Here is a 12,796-nt window from a genome sequence, read left to right as displayed (position 1 = left end):
TGTTGCACTCTCATTCGCATTTCCTCCTCGGATCCCTTTTGTGCAAGTGGTTTTTGCACAAACACACACTGTGTAGACAGCTCCTTTTTGCACAAAACCCCTCTTTTGTGCAAGAGCTGTTCTTCCTCATGCAAATGAGCGCTCCATTTGCATTTGCTCTTCCGCAAGAGGCTCGTAGTCTAGACGTAGCCTGGGTGTGGAGTACTAAATCTGCCCAGCCACAGTAACACTCAACCTCACTCCTACCTCCCCCACAGGAGTCTCTTAAAGAGATAGAACCCTATTAGGTGCATGTTACACTAGCTGCTCATTCCTGCCAATCTGGTTTTACGTAATACAATATTACATATTTCAATTGTGCTTTTCATCAGCTTATAAAGCTCCAAGCAAAGTAGCTCAATCAACCAATCTTATATATTAAATCCCAACATAGGAGGCTAACAGTTTGTGGATTTTATACTTCATCTGACTGAGGAAGGTATTCAATGAGATTTCCCTCGGTCTCTAATATCTGGTTTGAATACCGAATATAAAATGTTATTGCTTAAAGAGCATTTTCTAACTATACATAGCCTGGGTAAACAAGTCTCATTATTGGTTAATATGTCAGCTGGTGAGCAAAGGGCATAATTGATTGTTGTGCTGGCATAATCCTCCAATTATGGGAGTGAGTACCAGATTTCTTTCAATAGCACTTGACAATACTTATTCAGACTATCATGGCAAATTGTGTCAGATTTATCAGACTATTTTAGATTAAATAATGATCACAATATTGTTTTGTCATTTCATGGTGTTGCTTTCAAAGATTTCAAAGAATTCTACAATCAATTAAACCTCAGTAGCAATGATGTGAATATTAAATGCATTTTACAGATGAGTAAACTGAGGAATAGAAAAGCAGTGACAGCAATATCACATGGCAATACAGAGGCAGACCTAGAGGAGCCTTAACTTCTAAGTATGTTATCTACCCTCTGGGCTATGTTTTGTCCTGGTCCTCAAATACAAACTGAAGTTAGATTAAGATCACCAAACTTAGACTGTCATTCTACTCTCTGCCCCATCAGAAAAATACAGCGTTGTCAGAGACAGGCAATGAAAAGAACTAATGGAAATGAATAGCACAGATGTCTATACAGCACAAGAGTAAATCATAATGATACAAATCCCACAAATAAGAACCTGAGGTTAAGTTCCACATCCCATAGCCAGTGTTTCATTGATACTTTGCATATATCTTGCTGTAATCGCTGATGGTGTCCTCACATCTACCTATCAATAATCATAACTCAAATGCATCTTCTGTTACAGTCCGTAATATGAGAAGTCACCTATTACTTTACATTGTGCATGATATTAAGGACAAGTCAATAAGGGACACAGCAAACTGCAAAGAAATCCTTAGGCATACATATTGGGGTGAGGGGAAGCGTGGGGGAACGTGAACCAAGACACATTGCAGAGAGCAGGAAAGGTCTCCTCTCTCTGTCCTAACCTCCAGAGCAGTGGGGAACCACCTGCGGCCTGCATGCAGCCCATCAGGGTTCCCTGCCCCTCTCTGACTCCTTCCTCCAACTCCTCTTGTGTGTGGAGGCCCCACACATACCTACTCTTCCCCCTCCCTCCCAGCATGTCCGGAGTGTTGTAAATCAGCTGATTCAAGGCATTCAGTCTCTGGGAGGAAGGGGGAAAAGCAGGGACAGGCAGCAAATCAGCAGCACACTCTGGAAATGCTGGGAGGGAAGGGGAGGAGAAGAGATGGGGCATGCTCAGGGAAGAAGGCAAGGAAAAGGCTGGGCGTGGGTTGAGGGAAGGAATGGAGCCCAAATCCGACAGTAGAGCCAAGCAGTCCCTAGCAAAAGGAGAAGTGATGCACATTTAAAGTAACAGCATGTGTGAGGTGCATGCTGACTGCACACAACATTGTGAGAGCCGTGTCTCCTTCCATTTCTTTATGCCCCTAATAATGGATCACTGTGTGATAAAGAAGGAGAATCAAGTGCAATGTATTTAATTTTATTCTTGGGGTCACAGTAAGAGCACATGGCTGATTTCAATCTTGCAGCACACTGAGATGAAGGAGTGTGAAGTGGCCCACTCACTACCATAGGTTGCCTATTGCTGCTCTAGAGCAGGGGTGGGCAATAAGTTCTGACTAGGGGCTACTTCAAAAAAATTTGAAGTGGCCCCCGGATGACCCAGAAGGGGCGAGGGGCTAAGGCAGAAAGGGTGGGGCCAGGACACTTCCGTGTTGCCTGAACCACAGACCCTGATTGGTCTGTGGGTGGAGGAGTAGAAGACTGACCCTGCCCCAGAGAACCACCAGCTGTTCTGAACAGCTGGCCATTCCCTCTAGACGCCTGGTCCCCTGGCAGTGGGAGGAGACTTCGTACACTCCCCTCCTGCCCCCAAGTCAATCAGGGCCTGGGAGCGCATGCAAAGTCTGCCCCCACCCTGCAAGGGAGCACTGCACTTAGAGTCAACCTGCCAGCTGAGCAGCAGCTGGTGATTGACTCTAATCACCGAGCCACTTGCAGGGAGGGAGGAGACTTTGTGAGCTCCCCTCACCTCCAAGTCCTGATTGGCCTGGGGGCAGGGGGAACGCGATGTCTCTTGCTCCCTCCGGCATGCAGTGCTTAGAGTCAGCTGCAAGGGTTGACTAAGCAGCGCACGCGCCCCCATCCCTAGGCCCTGATTGACCTGTGGGTACGGGAACAGCAGGACCTCTATGGGCCAGATCAACCTACTTGGCGGGCCGGTTCTGGCCCACCGAGGCCCTTTTGCCTACACCTGCTCTAGAGAGATGTTTAAGAACACATGGACCACTGGGAAAAGTAAAATGGTGGATGACTAGCATCCCAAATGTAGAGATAGGAAGTGCTGTAGAATAATCTCAGGGCACAGGATACCATTTATAGGTGTCTTTGGAAGGGTTCATGGCAAGTTATTCCCAGGTTTTACGAAGGAGGACTTAACTAGCCTATGAGATATGTAATCATAAGCTAAGTTCCCTCTAAGATGCGTACCCCCCGGCCACACAGCTTCCTATTAAGGCTCCTGCTGCGGCACTGAGTCTCTGCACGAGAAAGTCCTGAAGCTGCGGAGGACAACGAAGAGTCCCCCTCTCCGCCAGTCCCAGCACCAAGCTGCTGCAGCAGGCGGGAAAGGGCCCCTCCTAATTATCCCCAGCAGGGAGCTGCCTGGGTAAGCCCAAGCCCCAACACTCTGCCCCACTCTGAGTGTCCCCCAGCCCTGAGCACCCTCCTGTATCCCAACACCCCTAGCCCAGAGCCCACATCCCACCTGCACCCAACCCACACCCAGAGCTCACACATCCTCCTACAGTCCAAGCCCCTCATCCACAACCCACACCAAAGCCTGCAACCCCAGCCAGAGCCTTTGCACGCCAACCCTCTATCCCAGCCCCATCCTAGGGCCATGTTAATTTTGTTATGTGCACCAATATGAAAGTCACGTGTTGCATATCACCTCCACATTGGTGCACATAAGAAAATTAATTCCACTCAATGGTGGGAAAAATTAAAGGGAACACTGATCATAGATGCTGGATATTAATGGTCCAAACACAGCCTGGAAAGAAGGAGCCAATGATGAGGGAAAAGAAACTTCCCTCATACAGATACACAGTTCTGAGCAGAGAACTTTACTCCAGAACGTAATTTAACAGTGTAGTAAATTTAGGAATGAAACAAAGCGATCATAAGGCATTCATATGAATAATAGGCAGCCGATTGCAGATATATAAATGCAAAGTCCCAGTGGCATACAGCTGCAGAACAGAGGCTCTGAATGCAACCATCTTTTAGCTGCTACCAAGCTGAAGTCATGCAGCTCTGCAAACAGATCAGACACTACTGAGTATATATATCCCCACTTACTGTGCTAGGACAGGAGCAATATACCTATTGGTTCTTAACTGTACCATGAACAAATATTAAATTATTTAAAACAGTACACTGAGCCCTAATTTCTTAAACTATCCACAAAGTAATAGTGTGTGTGTGTGTGTCTCTCTCTCTCTCTCACACACACACACACACACACACACACACACACACACACACACACACACACACACACACACACACACACACACACACACACACACACACACACACACACACACACACACACACACACACACACACACACACACACAGCACAGCACAGCAAAGGCTGCAGTGTAGTCTGAGCAACATGCAAGTCTGTCATTAAGACATAAACCAAAAAGTAATTTACAACTAACACTAGGAGTCAGGTTTCCAGCCTAATGTGCTTTAGCACACTAACAGGTGGGGAGTGCTCAGTCCACCCTCTGGAAGTCTGCCCTCTCTCTAGTGAAGATAGCACACAGTTCACTGCCTTCTTTAGCAAGGTGGGAAGGGAAAGGATGGCAAACGAGATAGAAAACGGATAGAGCAGGGTAACTGAGGAGCAGTGACATCAGGTGGCATTTTAAAAAATGTGGTCAAGTAACAAGAACAAGAGGCAGCAAGAAACTAACTGGTCATGGAGCCAATCCACAGTTTATATTCTGGAAATGACCAAAGATTAAATGTATTCTGAATGAATGAGTCATATCACTTCCACTGGCAGTTTCCTAAGAAAACATTTATATGGACAATAGCCACAAGGGCTAGAAAGGGATTTTATTAAAAAATAGTTATTCCAATGGAAAAAACAAGGTAACAAGATACACTAGAACACTGTTAAAAATACCACTAGGCATATAACAAATCAACTAAAGAAAGGGCTTCATTATGAAGATGTCACTTCATCCTAACCCCAGCTCTACAGCACACAAGTCACATATATAAGAGAGCACCCCATTAACTTCTCAGTCTCCACATTAATAACAGAGTGCCTATTCCTTTGTTTATTGATAATGAATCCTTAATGATGGTATTTAGATGTCAGACTTAAGAAAAAGTTTCTCCCATATTTATATTCATGGTGCCCTTCCTTTCAAAACCCAACAATTAGCAACTGTCTTATTTAAGAGCTAAACTATCAAATACACTGAGCTCACTAAACAAAAAAAAATCAAAGTGTGTACAAGAACATCACTCATGAGTTCTGGTTTAGGAATAAAAAAAACTGGATTACAGATGCTAATTGGAATGGGTTTTGTTTATTTAACTGACTTTCCTCTTGGTGGTCCCCCAAAAGAAGTTTGTGTTAGTGATACAGTCTCAGCAGCAGAAATGTAGAGAACAGGAGCTGCAAGACAGTAACTTAATTTAATATCATGGCCAACCATTACTTGTTTCCAAAGAAAATTAGGTATACATCTAAACTGCAGTATTTATTATATATGTATTAAAAAAAAACAGTGAAGAGAACAAGTAATGCATCAAAATCTACTGTATATTTGAAAGTTTGTCTGCCCATCCATTTTTTTCAAGAACTCTTCCTGAACAATAAGAGCTAGGACCCTAAAATTCGATATAAAGCTTCCTCTTATAACTTAAAGCAAGGTAAGGGGGGTTTGATTGTGGTACGAAAATGGGTTGTGCCTGCAATGGGATAGCTTCTCAGAAAGCCATACAGAAGAGAGACAGAATCACGAGGCAGGTAAAAGGGGTTGGCTGAGGATACGGCGCGCCTCCCTCCAGAATTGCCCTAGTCCTAAACCTTCCACCCTACAGATGTTCTTCAAGGGCAGGGGGTGGCAGGGCGGGCTGAAGCTTCCCCTCTCCCTGATTCCTATGGGAACATTGCTGGCTATTCCCCTAGGGGAAAGTGCATAGTTTGCTGCATTCCTCACTCTGGCTGGGGTGCGCGGGGGACAGATGAACCTAGACCTCCCCCAGCCAAGGGATATGCACCTTTTCCCCAACTGTGCCCACTGGAGCTGCAGTGGCCAGGGTGAGGTGCTTCTCATCTGGCCCCAAGTTGCTGCAGTGAGAGAGGATGGGGTAGTCCTCTCTGCCCAGAGCAGCCTGAATACAGACCCAGTAGAGATGTGAGGGAGTAACCAGTTACCCAGTAAGCATTGTTTTACTGGCATGCTTACTAGGGTAACCGGTTAATCTGCAGTGTGGAGGTCCCTGCCCGGCCTGGCTAGAGCAGCCTCCCATGGCATGCTGTGGGCAGGGAGCTGCTCTAGCACATCTGGGCCCACAGTGCCACAGGCAGGGGCTGCCTCAGTGGTACCCTGCTGGTGGCGTTGATGCGGCAAGCCTGTTAAACTGGTTAACATTTTTAAACAGGATTTTACATCCCTATTGCTCAGCCCCACCACAGAGCAAGGATTTAAATGAAGCATGCACACTTTCATTTTATTTTCCATAAAACAAAAATTGATTTAAGGACCCAAACAACACTGGGTAAATCTTCTAGTTTTTATGTATGTACACATGCATGTGGATGTTTAAATAAAAATGGCTTAGTTTCAAGTACTTTCTCTTTCTTGTGGATTTCACAGCAGCTGATGAAGATCTCTCCTAGAGCCTAATGCTGGAAACTGTCTCTGATCTTCCATTCCCCTTAGGAATTACAAAGGCATAAATGCTCTGTCTTTTCTTACAGCTTAAGTTTTCAACTATTAATTAGTTATCTTTGAGTAGTTGTCTTTTGGCTGAACTTTTGGTTCTGCAATTTGAGGTTGCCTATGTACATGCTGAGAAGGAAGAGAAACCCAAACACTGAATTTTGCAACTCCTTAAGCTCAGCAACAATTGCTGAGTCCATACATCAACTTTCTGAGTCTTCAGCAGGAGCTCACACATTTTGCAGGACTGTTTTACAACATGTAATAGTTAGTGTATTGAAAGGCCACATGACATATAGGAATAAGCATGGGACTTTGTGACTTCAGATCGCAGCTCTGACTAACTCAGTGAGTGGCATTGGGCACATCTCAAGCTGTCTAGGTCTCAGTTTCCCTGTCTGCAGAATGGGGATAATATTTCCCTCGGATAGGTGTTTTGAAGATTAATGAATTAGTTGATGTTTGAGAAATTCCAGTACTGTATAGGTACCAGGGAGAGGCATTTGAAATATTCCCCCATCTCCAAACGTCTTCTCAGTAAATCCCACAAATCTGAAGTGCTACAGGTAATGGACATTCCCCTTATTCTGATATATATATATTTATCTTCTCCTCAATGAATCAGAACTGGAGGGGCCTATTTCTGCAAATCAAACTTGTTATTTAATGTAAGAATTTGACCAAGGACCCAGGAGAAGCAGAAATAGTCTGTAAATCATTAAGAAAAGCAGCCAAAGTTGTGTGGTTTGTGGTTTTAAAGCTGATGTCAACAGCATACAAAACAATTTATAGGTTGAATGTTGCATATCTTTTTGAAAGAGACATATGTTTCACTGCTCAAAGTCACCAGCTAGAAACAATTCCTTTTAAAGCTATGAACTCATCAGTATTTACATTACTGAAGGGAGGAGCTCTTTGGAAAAACCTGCTCTCTGGATGTTAATTTTCATCGTTAAGTTGTCTGTGTGACTTTGCTGCATATCTGACCGATATTGTAAACTTCCAAAAGAGAAATAAATTAAAGTGTCCCCTCAACAGGAGACAGAACACTACAAGAAAAATTTTTCAGAAGTTCTGTGATCATTATGTGAATCCTAAATCTAGAGGAATATAGAACACCAGGGTTTCCTGAATACGGATAGGTTGAGGACAAGTCAGATGAAGATTTCTATGCACTCCTTGGAAGTGGGAAAAATCTGACACATGATGAATTGTTAAGTTGTGTGTCTGGGGCCTAAGGCTGCCTTCAGGGATCTGGGAAATCCCTATAGACACATGCTTCTCTTTGGGGGTTGTAGCAATGTTTCTAGGATGATGAAAGAACAATGCTAGGGGTGAATTGGGCATTGCATTGATTAACTCCACAATGTAAAATCTACCCAGAGCTATGGCATCTAGTCCCAATCAATAAAGCCATTATTCCCAGAGCTCTCAGTAGTTCAGCCACCACACACAAAGAGCTGCTTTAGTCTAGTATCCCTTCTCCACAGAAAAGGCTTAAATTGGCAACACTAAAAACCAGAGTCTCCTGCTCTGCTTTGGTCTCCACCTTAAGTGTACAAGGTTTGGGAAAAATGACACTCACCTGGAACCTGTAAACCAACTCCAATGACTGGCTGTCATTTTGGTCTGCTTCGAGGATGACATCTGTCAGCTTATGTAAGATCACGTCCAGTGGGCCCTGATCTTCGATTGGTTTGGTAAGGTCAAGCTGGAAGAAGTCATACAAAAAAGAAACTTTTATTAATACAGCCAGGATCAAACTCTTCCCCCAGCATCCCTTTTCAATTCTTTGTATCAAAGGTATTTTCCCTCTCTGGGTATCACTGGTAGCATTTAATTTGAAATGTACTGGGGTATTCTTTTAATTTCATCCATTAGAAATGCATGGAAAGTACCTATTCCCTAGGCAATATATATATATTTTTAAATGAAGATTGCTGATCTTCTAGAACTGGAAGGGACCTTGAAGGTCACTGAGTCCAGTCCCCTGCCTTCACAGCAGGACCAAGTCCCATCCCTGACAAATTTTGCCCTGAATCCCTAAATGGCCTCACAAGGATTGAACTCACAACCCTGGTTTAGCAGGCCAATGCTCAAACCACTGAGCTATCCCTCCCCCCCATTTTGCACAGAAGTTGCTGTGGTAACAGGTTAAATCCTATATATAATTCATCAGCAGCTAAACCACCATGAGGTCCCTTCCATACAAATATCTTGAAGTGCTCCACCTGGCCCTTCCTGAGATAGGGCACCAGCACAGATCCTCTCTTCAGTCAAGTCCCCTCCCAAAACCACTGTATCTATTGACAAATTTTATGAGTCTGTCTGTCCATCTGTGAGACCATTTGTTCAAGAACACCTCCTAAACAGTAAGAGCTAGGACCACCAAATTTGGTATACAACTTCTTCTTATCATAATTTAGGTAAGGGTTTGGTTGTACCAGGACAATGGGGTATGCCTACAATTGGATTATTTTCCATAGAAAGGAAAGTGAGGGATCTGGTAGGGGAGAGTTATACTATAGAATGACCACAGGAAGGCAGCAAGGGGGCAGAGATGGTGCCCAGGACAGCTCTAAACCAACTAGGCCACAACAGGCAGAGGTAGGAAAAGGAATAGCTATCTACTATATATTTCAGAGAGTTTGTCTGTCTGTGTGTCCTTATGTCTGTCTGTTCCCCAGCTAGGGGACAAGCACCCACCCCCATAGCTGTGCCTGCTCCAGCTGCAGTGGCCATGGACAGGGGCATCTCACCTGACTCCAAGCTGATGCAGTGGGAGAGGGCTGGGGTTGTCCACTCTCCTGAGGGCAGCCAGCATAAAGAACCCCTCATCCCTAGCTGTGCCCCAGAACGATGATTAAATCAGTCGCTCTCAAACTTATTGGCCCATGGCCCTCCTAGCTCAAGGCAAGCCTTTCTGTGGACCACCAGTTGCTAATGGAAACTTGCCATTAATTACATAATTATGCCCGAGCCATTTTGCTAGTGCTGAATCTAGGGAGAACAGTTTAATTTAACTAGTAAAAAAGGAAATATTAGTTTAGAATATTAAACAGATTAAGCACTTTAACTTTCTCATGTTCGTTTATCAAACTTCATTTTAAATAAAGTAAAATATTAATTCATGTCCAACACCAAAAGTTCCCATGTTTTCTTTATTTATGGCAGGAGTGGGGAACCTTTTTTGGGCTAGGGGCAGGAGGGGGTGAGGGTGCAAGGTCTGGATGGGAGATGGGGTGAAGGAGCAGGCTGGGAGTAGGGCGTCTGGCCAGGGAAGGGGGCAAGAGCAAGGGAAGGAGCAGTAAACCCTTCATTTTTGTTCCAAGCCCAGAGCCTGGAGGGAGGGGCACAAAACCACTTACCCTGGAACTCCAGAAGAGATAAAGTGGCCTATGGGAAGCCAAGAGGGTGGGAGCAGGAGTGGGCTGTCTGGCCAGATGGGAGGGTACAGGAGCAAGTTGAGGATAGGGTGTGTGGCTAGGAGGGAGGTGGCAGAAACAAGCTGGGGGCAGGTGTCTGGCCAGTGGAGAGGGTGCAGGAGCAGGCTGGAGGTTAGTGCCTGGAGAGTGGGGAAGGTGCATGAGCAAGAGAGGGTACAGAAGTAGGTTGGGGGTGTGGAGGACTTGGCAGAGGGAAGTGCGTGAGGGGTACTTACTTGCCTATGCGCCCTGTGCCAGTCCCAGGCACCTCCTCCCACTGCTCCCATTGGCCAGATTCTGCATGCTGCTGTTCTCCAAGCCAGGAGAGGGGCAGTGAGGGAGGGGGAATGCTTCTTTCCTGTGAGACGGGGCTCTCCCTTCCACCCCTATGGGAAGCCAGCGCTGGCACTCCAACCACACAGGGGGGACAAGGCTGGAGCACCAGTGTGGGTTCTCTGCTGCAGAGGTAGAGAGAAGGGGGGGCTGAGCTTGAGCTGTGGATCACCTGGGAGGTAGCCGTGGACCAATGCCATAGTTTGAGAACCACTGATTTCAATGAAGAAAAACAAAACTTTTTTTTGAGTTAAGCATGTTTCAGAGGCTCAGGATTCCGTGCAGGGAGCTGACTGACTGGGTGGGGCTGATTAATCACCTGTGAAGCTGTGCTGCTGCGCAGCTTAGCGGGAACACTGGTGTACATAAATATGAGAGAGGCAGACCCACATAGACACATACTGCCTTACGTAAGAAACAATTCAGTGACATTCATTGACACTTGTAAAAGAAACAACCACCACATTGTGCTTTGGTCTTTGCTGAATAAACACAAGGAGCAACATTCAAGTTATCCTCATCACTGGGTGCCTATTGGGTAGAATTTGCAAAAGCACCTAAGTGCAACTGCAGCATCTAAGCCATTTAGTCAAGGGGAAATGTCATCCATAAACATCTACACAATCTTGTGTTCCAACAAGTGTTCCAAGGTTGTTTATACTGCAAATTAGTCACATGTCAAAAGACAGCTGGCGACCATTGTATGGAAGCACATGTAACAACTGTAGTTTGTAGAACTACAAACAGAACTGACTGAAAAGAAGGGCAAGATCAAACGTGTGCACTACCTACTCCTGACACTGACACACACACACACACACAACATTAATATTCTGTTTGAACACAACTGTAATCTCTACAGGACAGGGACCAAGTCTGTTTGTGAAATGCCAAGTACAGCAACAGACAACAGATTATATAACAAGATTTAAAGCTGTCTAGAGTGGTGATCTTGGAAAGTCCATAAGGATCTTCATACAACAAAGCGCACCCAGCTGCACATCTCCTATTGAGGCATCTAACTAGGTTTTACTGGTTCCTGATTTGACCACCAGGCATCTGAAACACGCCAGAATGAACATGCACAAGATGGAATAGATTTTAATAGCCAGGTGCCTGAAGAGTTTCAACTGTGGATGGGTACAAGTTCCATTCACAGCTGTAATCCTGTACACACTTAAATAACTTTACTACCGCTAGTACTGCTGTTGATTTCAGTGGGAACAGTAGTACAGTTAAGCACACACAACTGTATTAGGGCTCAAATTATACAAAATGCTATTTGGTCGAGGATCCATGTTTCACTCCAAAAGCAGTGGGTGCTTTGGGTCTAAAACAATTATTTAACAACCACCAGCAGCAGCAGCAACATCCAGTTCCAGAGTGACTTTTTCCATAGAGGCCTATCAACTCTTGCATAAAATAGGCAACATAAAAGGGTCTGTTCAAATAATTCTGAAGCCCCTATTCCCTGCAGAGCTGTGAAATCTAAACAGATCCATCTTCAGATCATCTATATAGGAAGACAGTAAGCAAGAAGCATACAGGTGGGCCAGGCTGGTTGGAACTATAAAGGACAAACTCAGAAAATGAAAAGACAATCTTCCCAATCAGTAAGTACCAGCCATGACCCAAGAATAGAAATGAGCCTATAAGGCTCAGACATGCATTTTGAGCACAGTGCCATTAGGCAAAACACTTCCACTGTCAGTTGTGTCATCAAAATAAAATGTTTTTGGAATGAAAACAAAGCACACATCTGAGAGATAGCATTAGGACTCATATCCATAAATGAGCAACCTGAATTTACTCCTCCACGAAGAAAGTGCTATCAGAAATCACACCAAGAATACCAAATTCAACATTCTAATAATAGTTTACTCTGTCTAGAAATTCACTTCTTACTAGGTTGCTTTAACTGGCGCTTTAAGGATGAAGGACAGCAAGTACATTTCAATCACACAATCTGTAGTTTCATACAACATTATGTGGACCAGAGGATCAGGCTGTTTGAAAAAATAAATTCTCAGTCTTCTAGTGAGAGTCACAGAAGGTGAACATTTCTGAACTGTTCAGGATTTGGAAGAGTTCCACCTTCCCTTATATATTGGCATTAAAAAGTCCTTGAAAAATGAAGTCTTTGCAAGAGGAATATCAGCCCCAATCACAAAGCAGATCAAGGCTAGCATAAAATTTCTGGTGGTCCCTGCTGAGATAAATAATGAGTTAGTTGGAGAAGGATGCTGAAAGGAACAGGAAACAGAAGGGTTCAGATTCCAGCTGACAAGTACTGTTAGTTGCATTTGACATGATCATCCAAAGTTTTGTTTTCAATTAAAGCCAAATGTCGAGGCAACAAAAGTGAGAGAAAAGGTTTATCAACAGCAACATGAAATGTTTTAGGTTGCAACTTCAGCCCATTTACCTATTTGCTATGCCCTCCATTTAATAGTGGGGGAATCTTATTAGAATGTCAATTTCACCTGATTACTTCAGCCAACAAGCAAAACTGATAAATGAA

At 44.4% G+C, this 12,796-nt stretch overlaps 1 protein-coding gene across 1 annotated transcript in view; it reads right to left on the bottom strand.

Annotated features, from left to right (window-relative positions):
• ITPK1 (inositol-tetrakisphosphate 1-kinase) overlaps positions 1–12,796 on the bottom strand; it is a 207,895-nt gene that overhangs the window by 94,090 nt on the left and 101,009 nt on the right. Inside the window, exon 3 of the mRNA XM_006133665.5 lies at positions 8,103–8,228. Within this exon, the coding sequence (XP_006133727.1) occupies positions 8,103–8,228 (126 nt within the window). The remainder of the gene's footprint in view (positions 1–8,102; positions 8,229–12,796) is intronic.

Source organism: Pelodiscus sinensis, chromosome 5 (genome assembly GCF_052426305.1).
Source record: "Pelodiscus sinensis isolate ZL-2025 chromosome 5, ASM5242630v1, whole genome shotgun sequence".
NCBI classification, from domain to species: domain Eukaryota; kingdom Metazoa; phylum Chordata; order Testudines; family Trionychidae; genus Pelodiscus; species Pelodiscus sinensis.
This window is presented reverse-complemented; position numbering and strand designations above follow the sequence as displayed.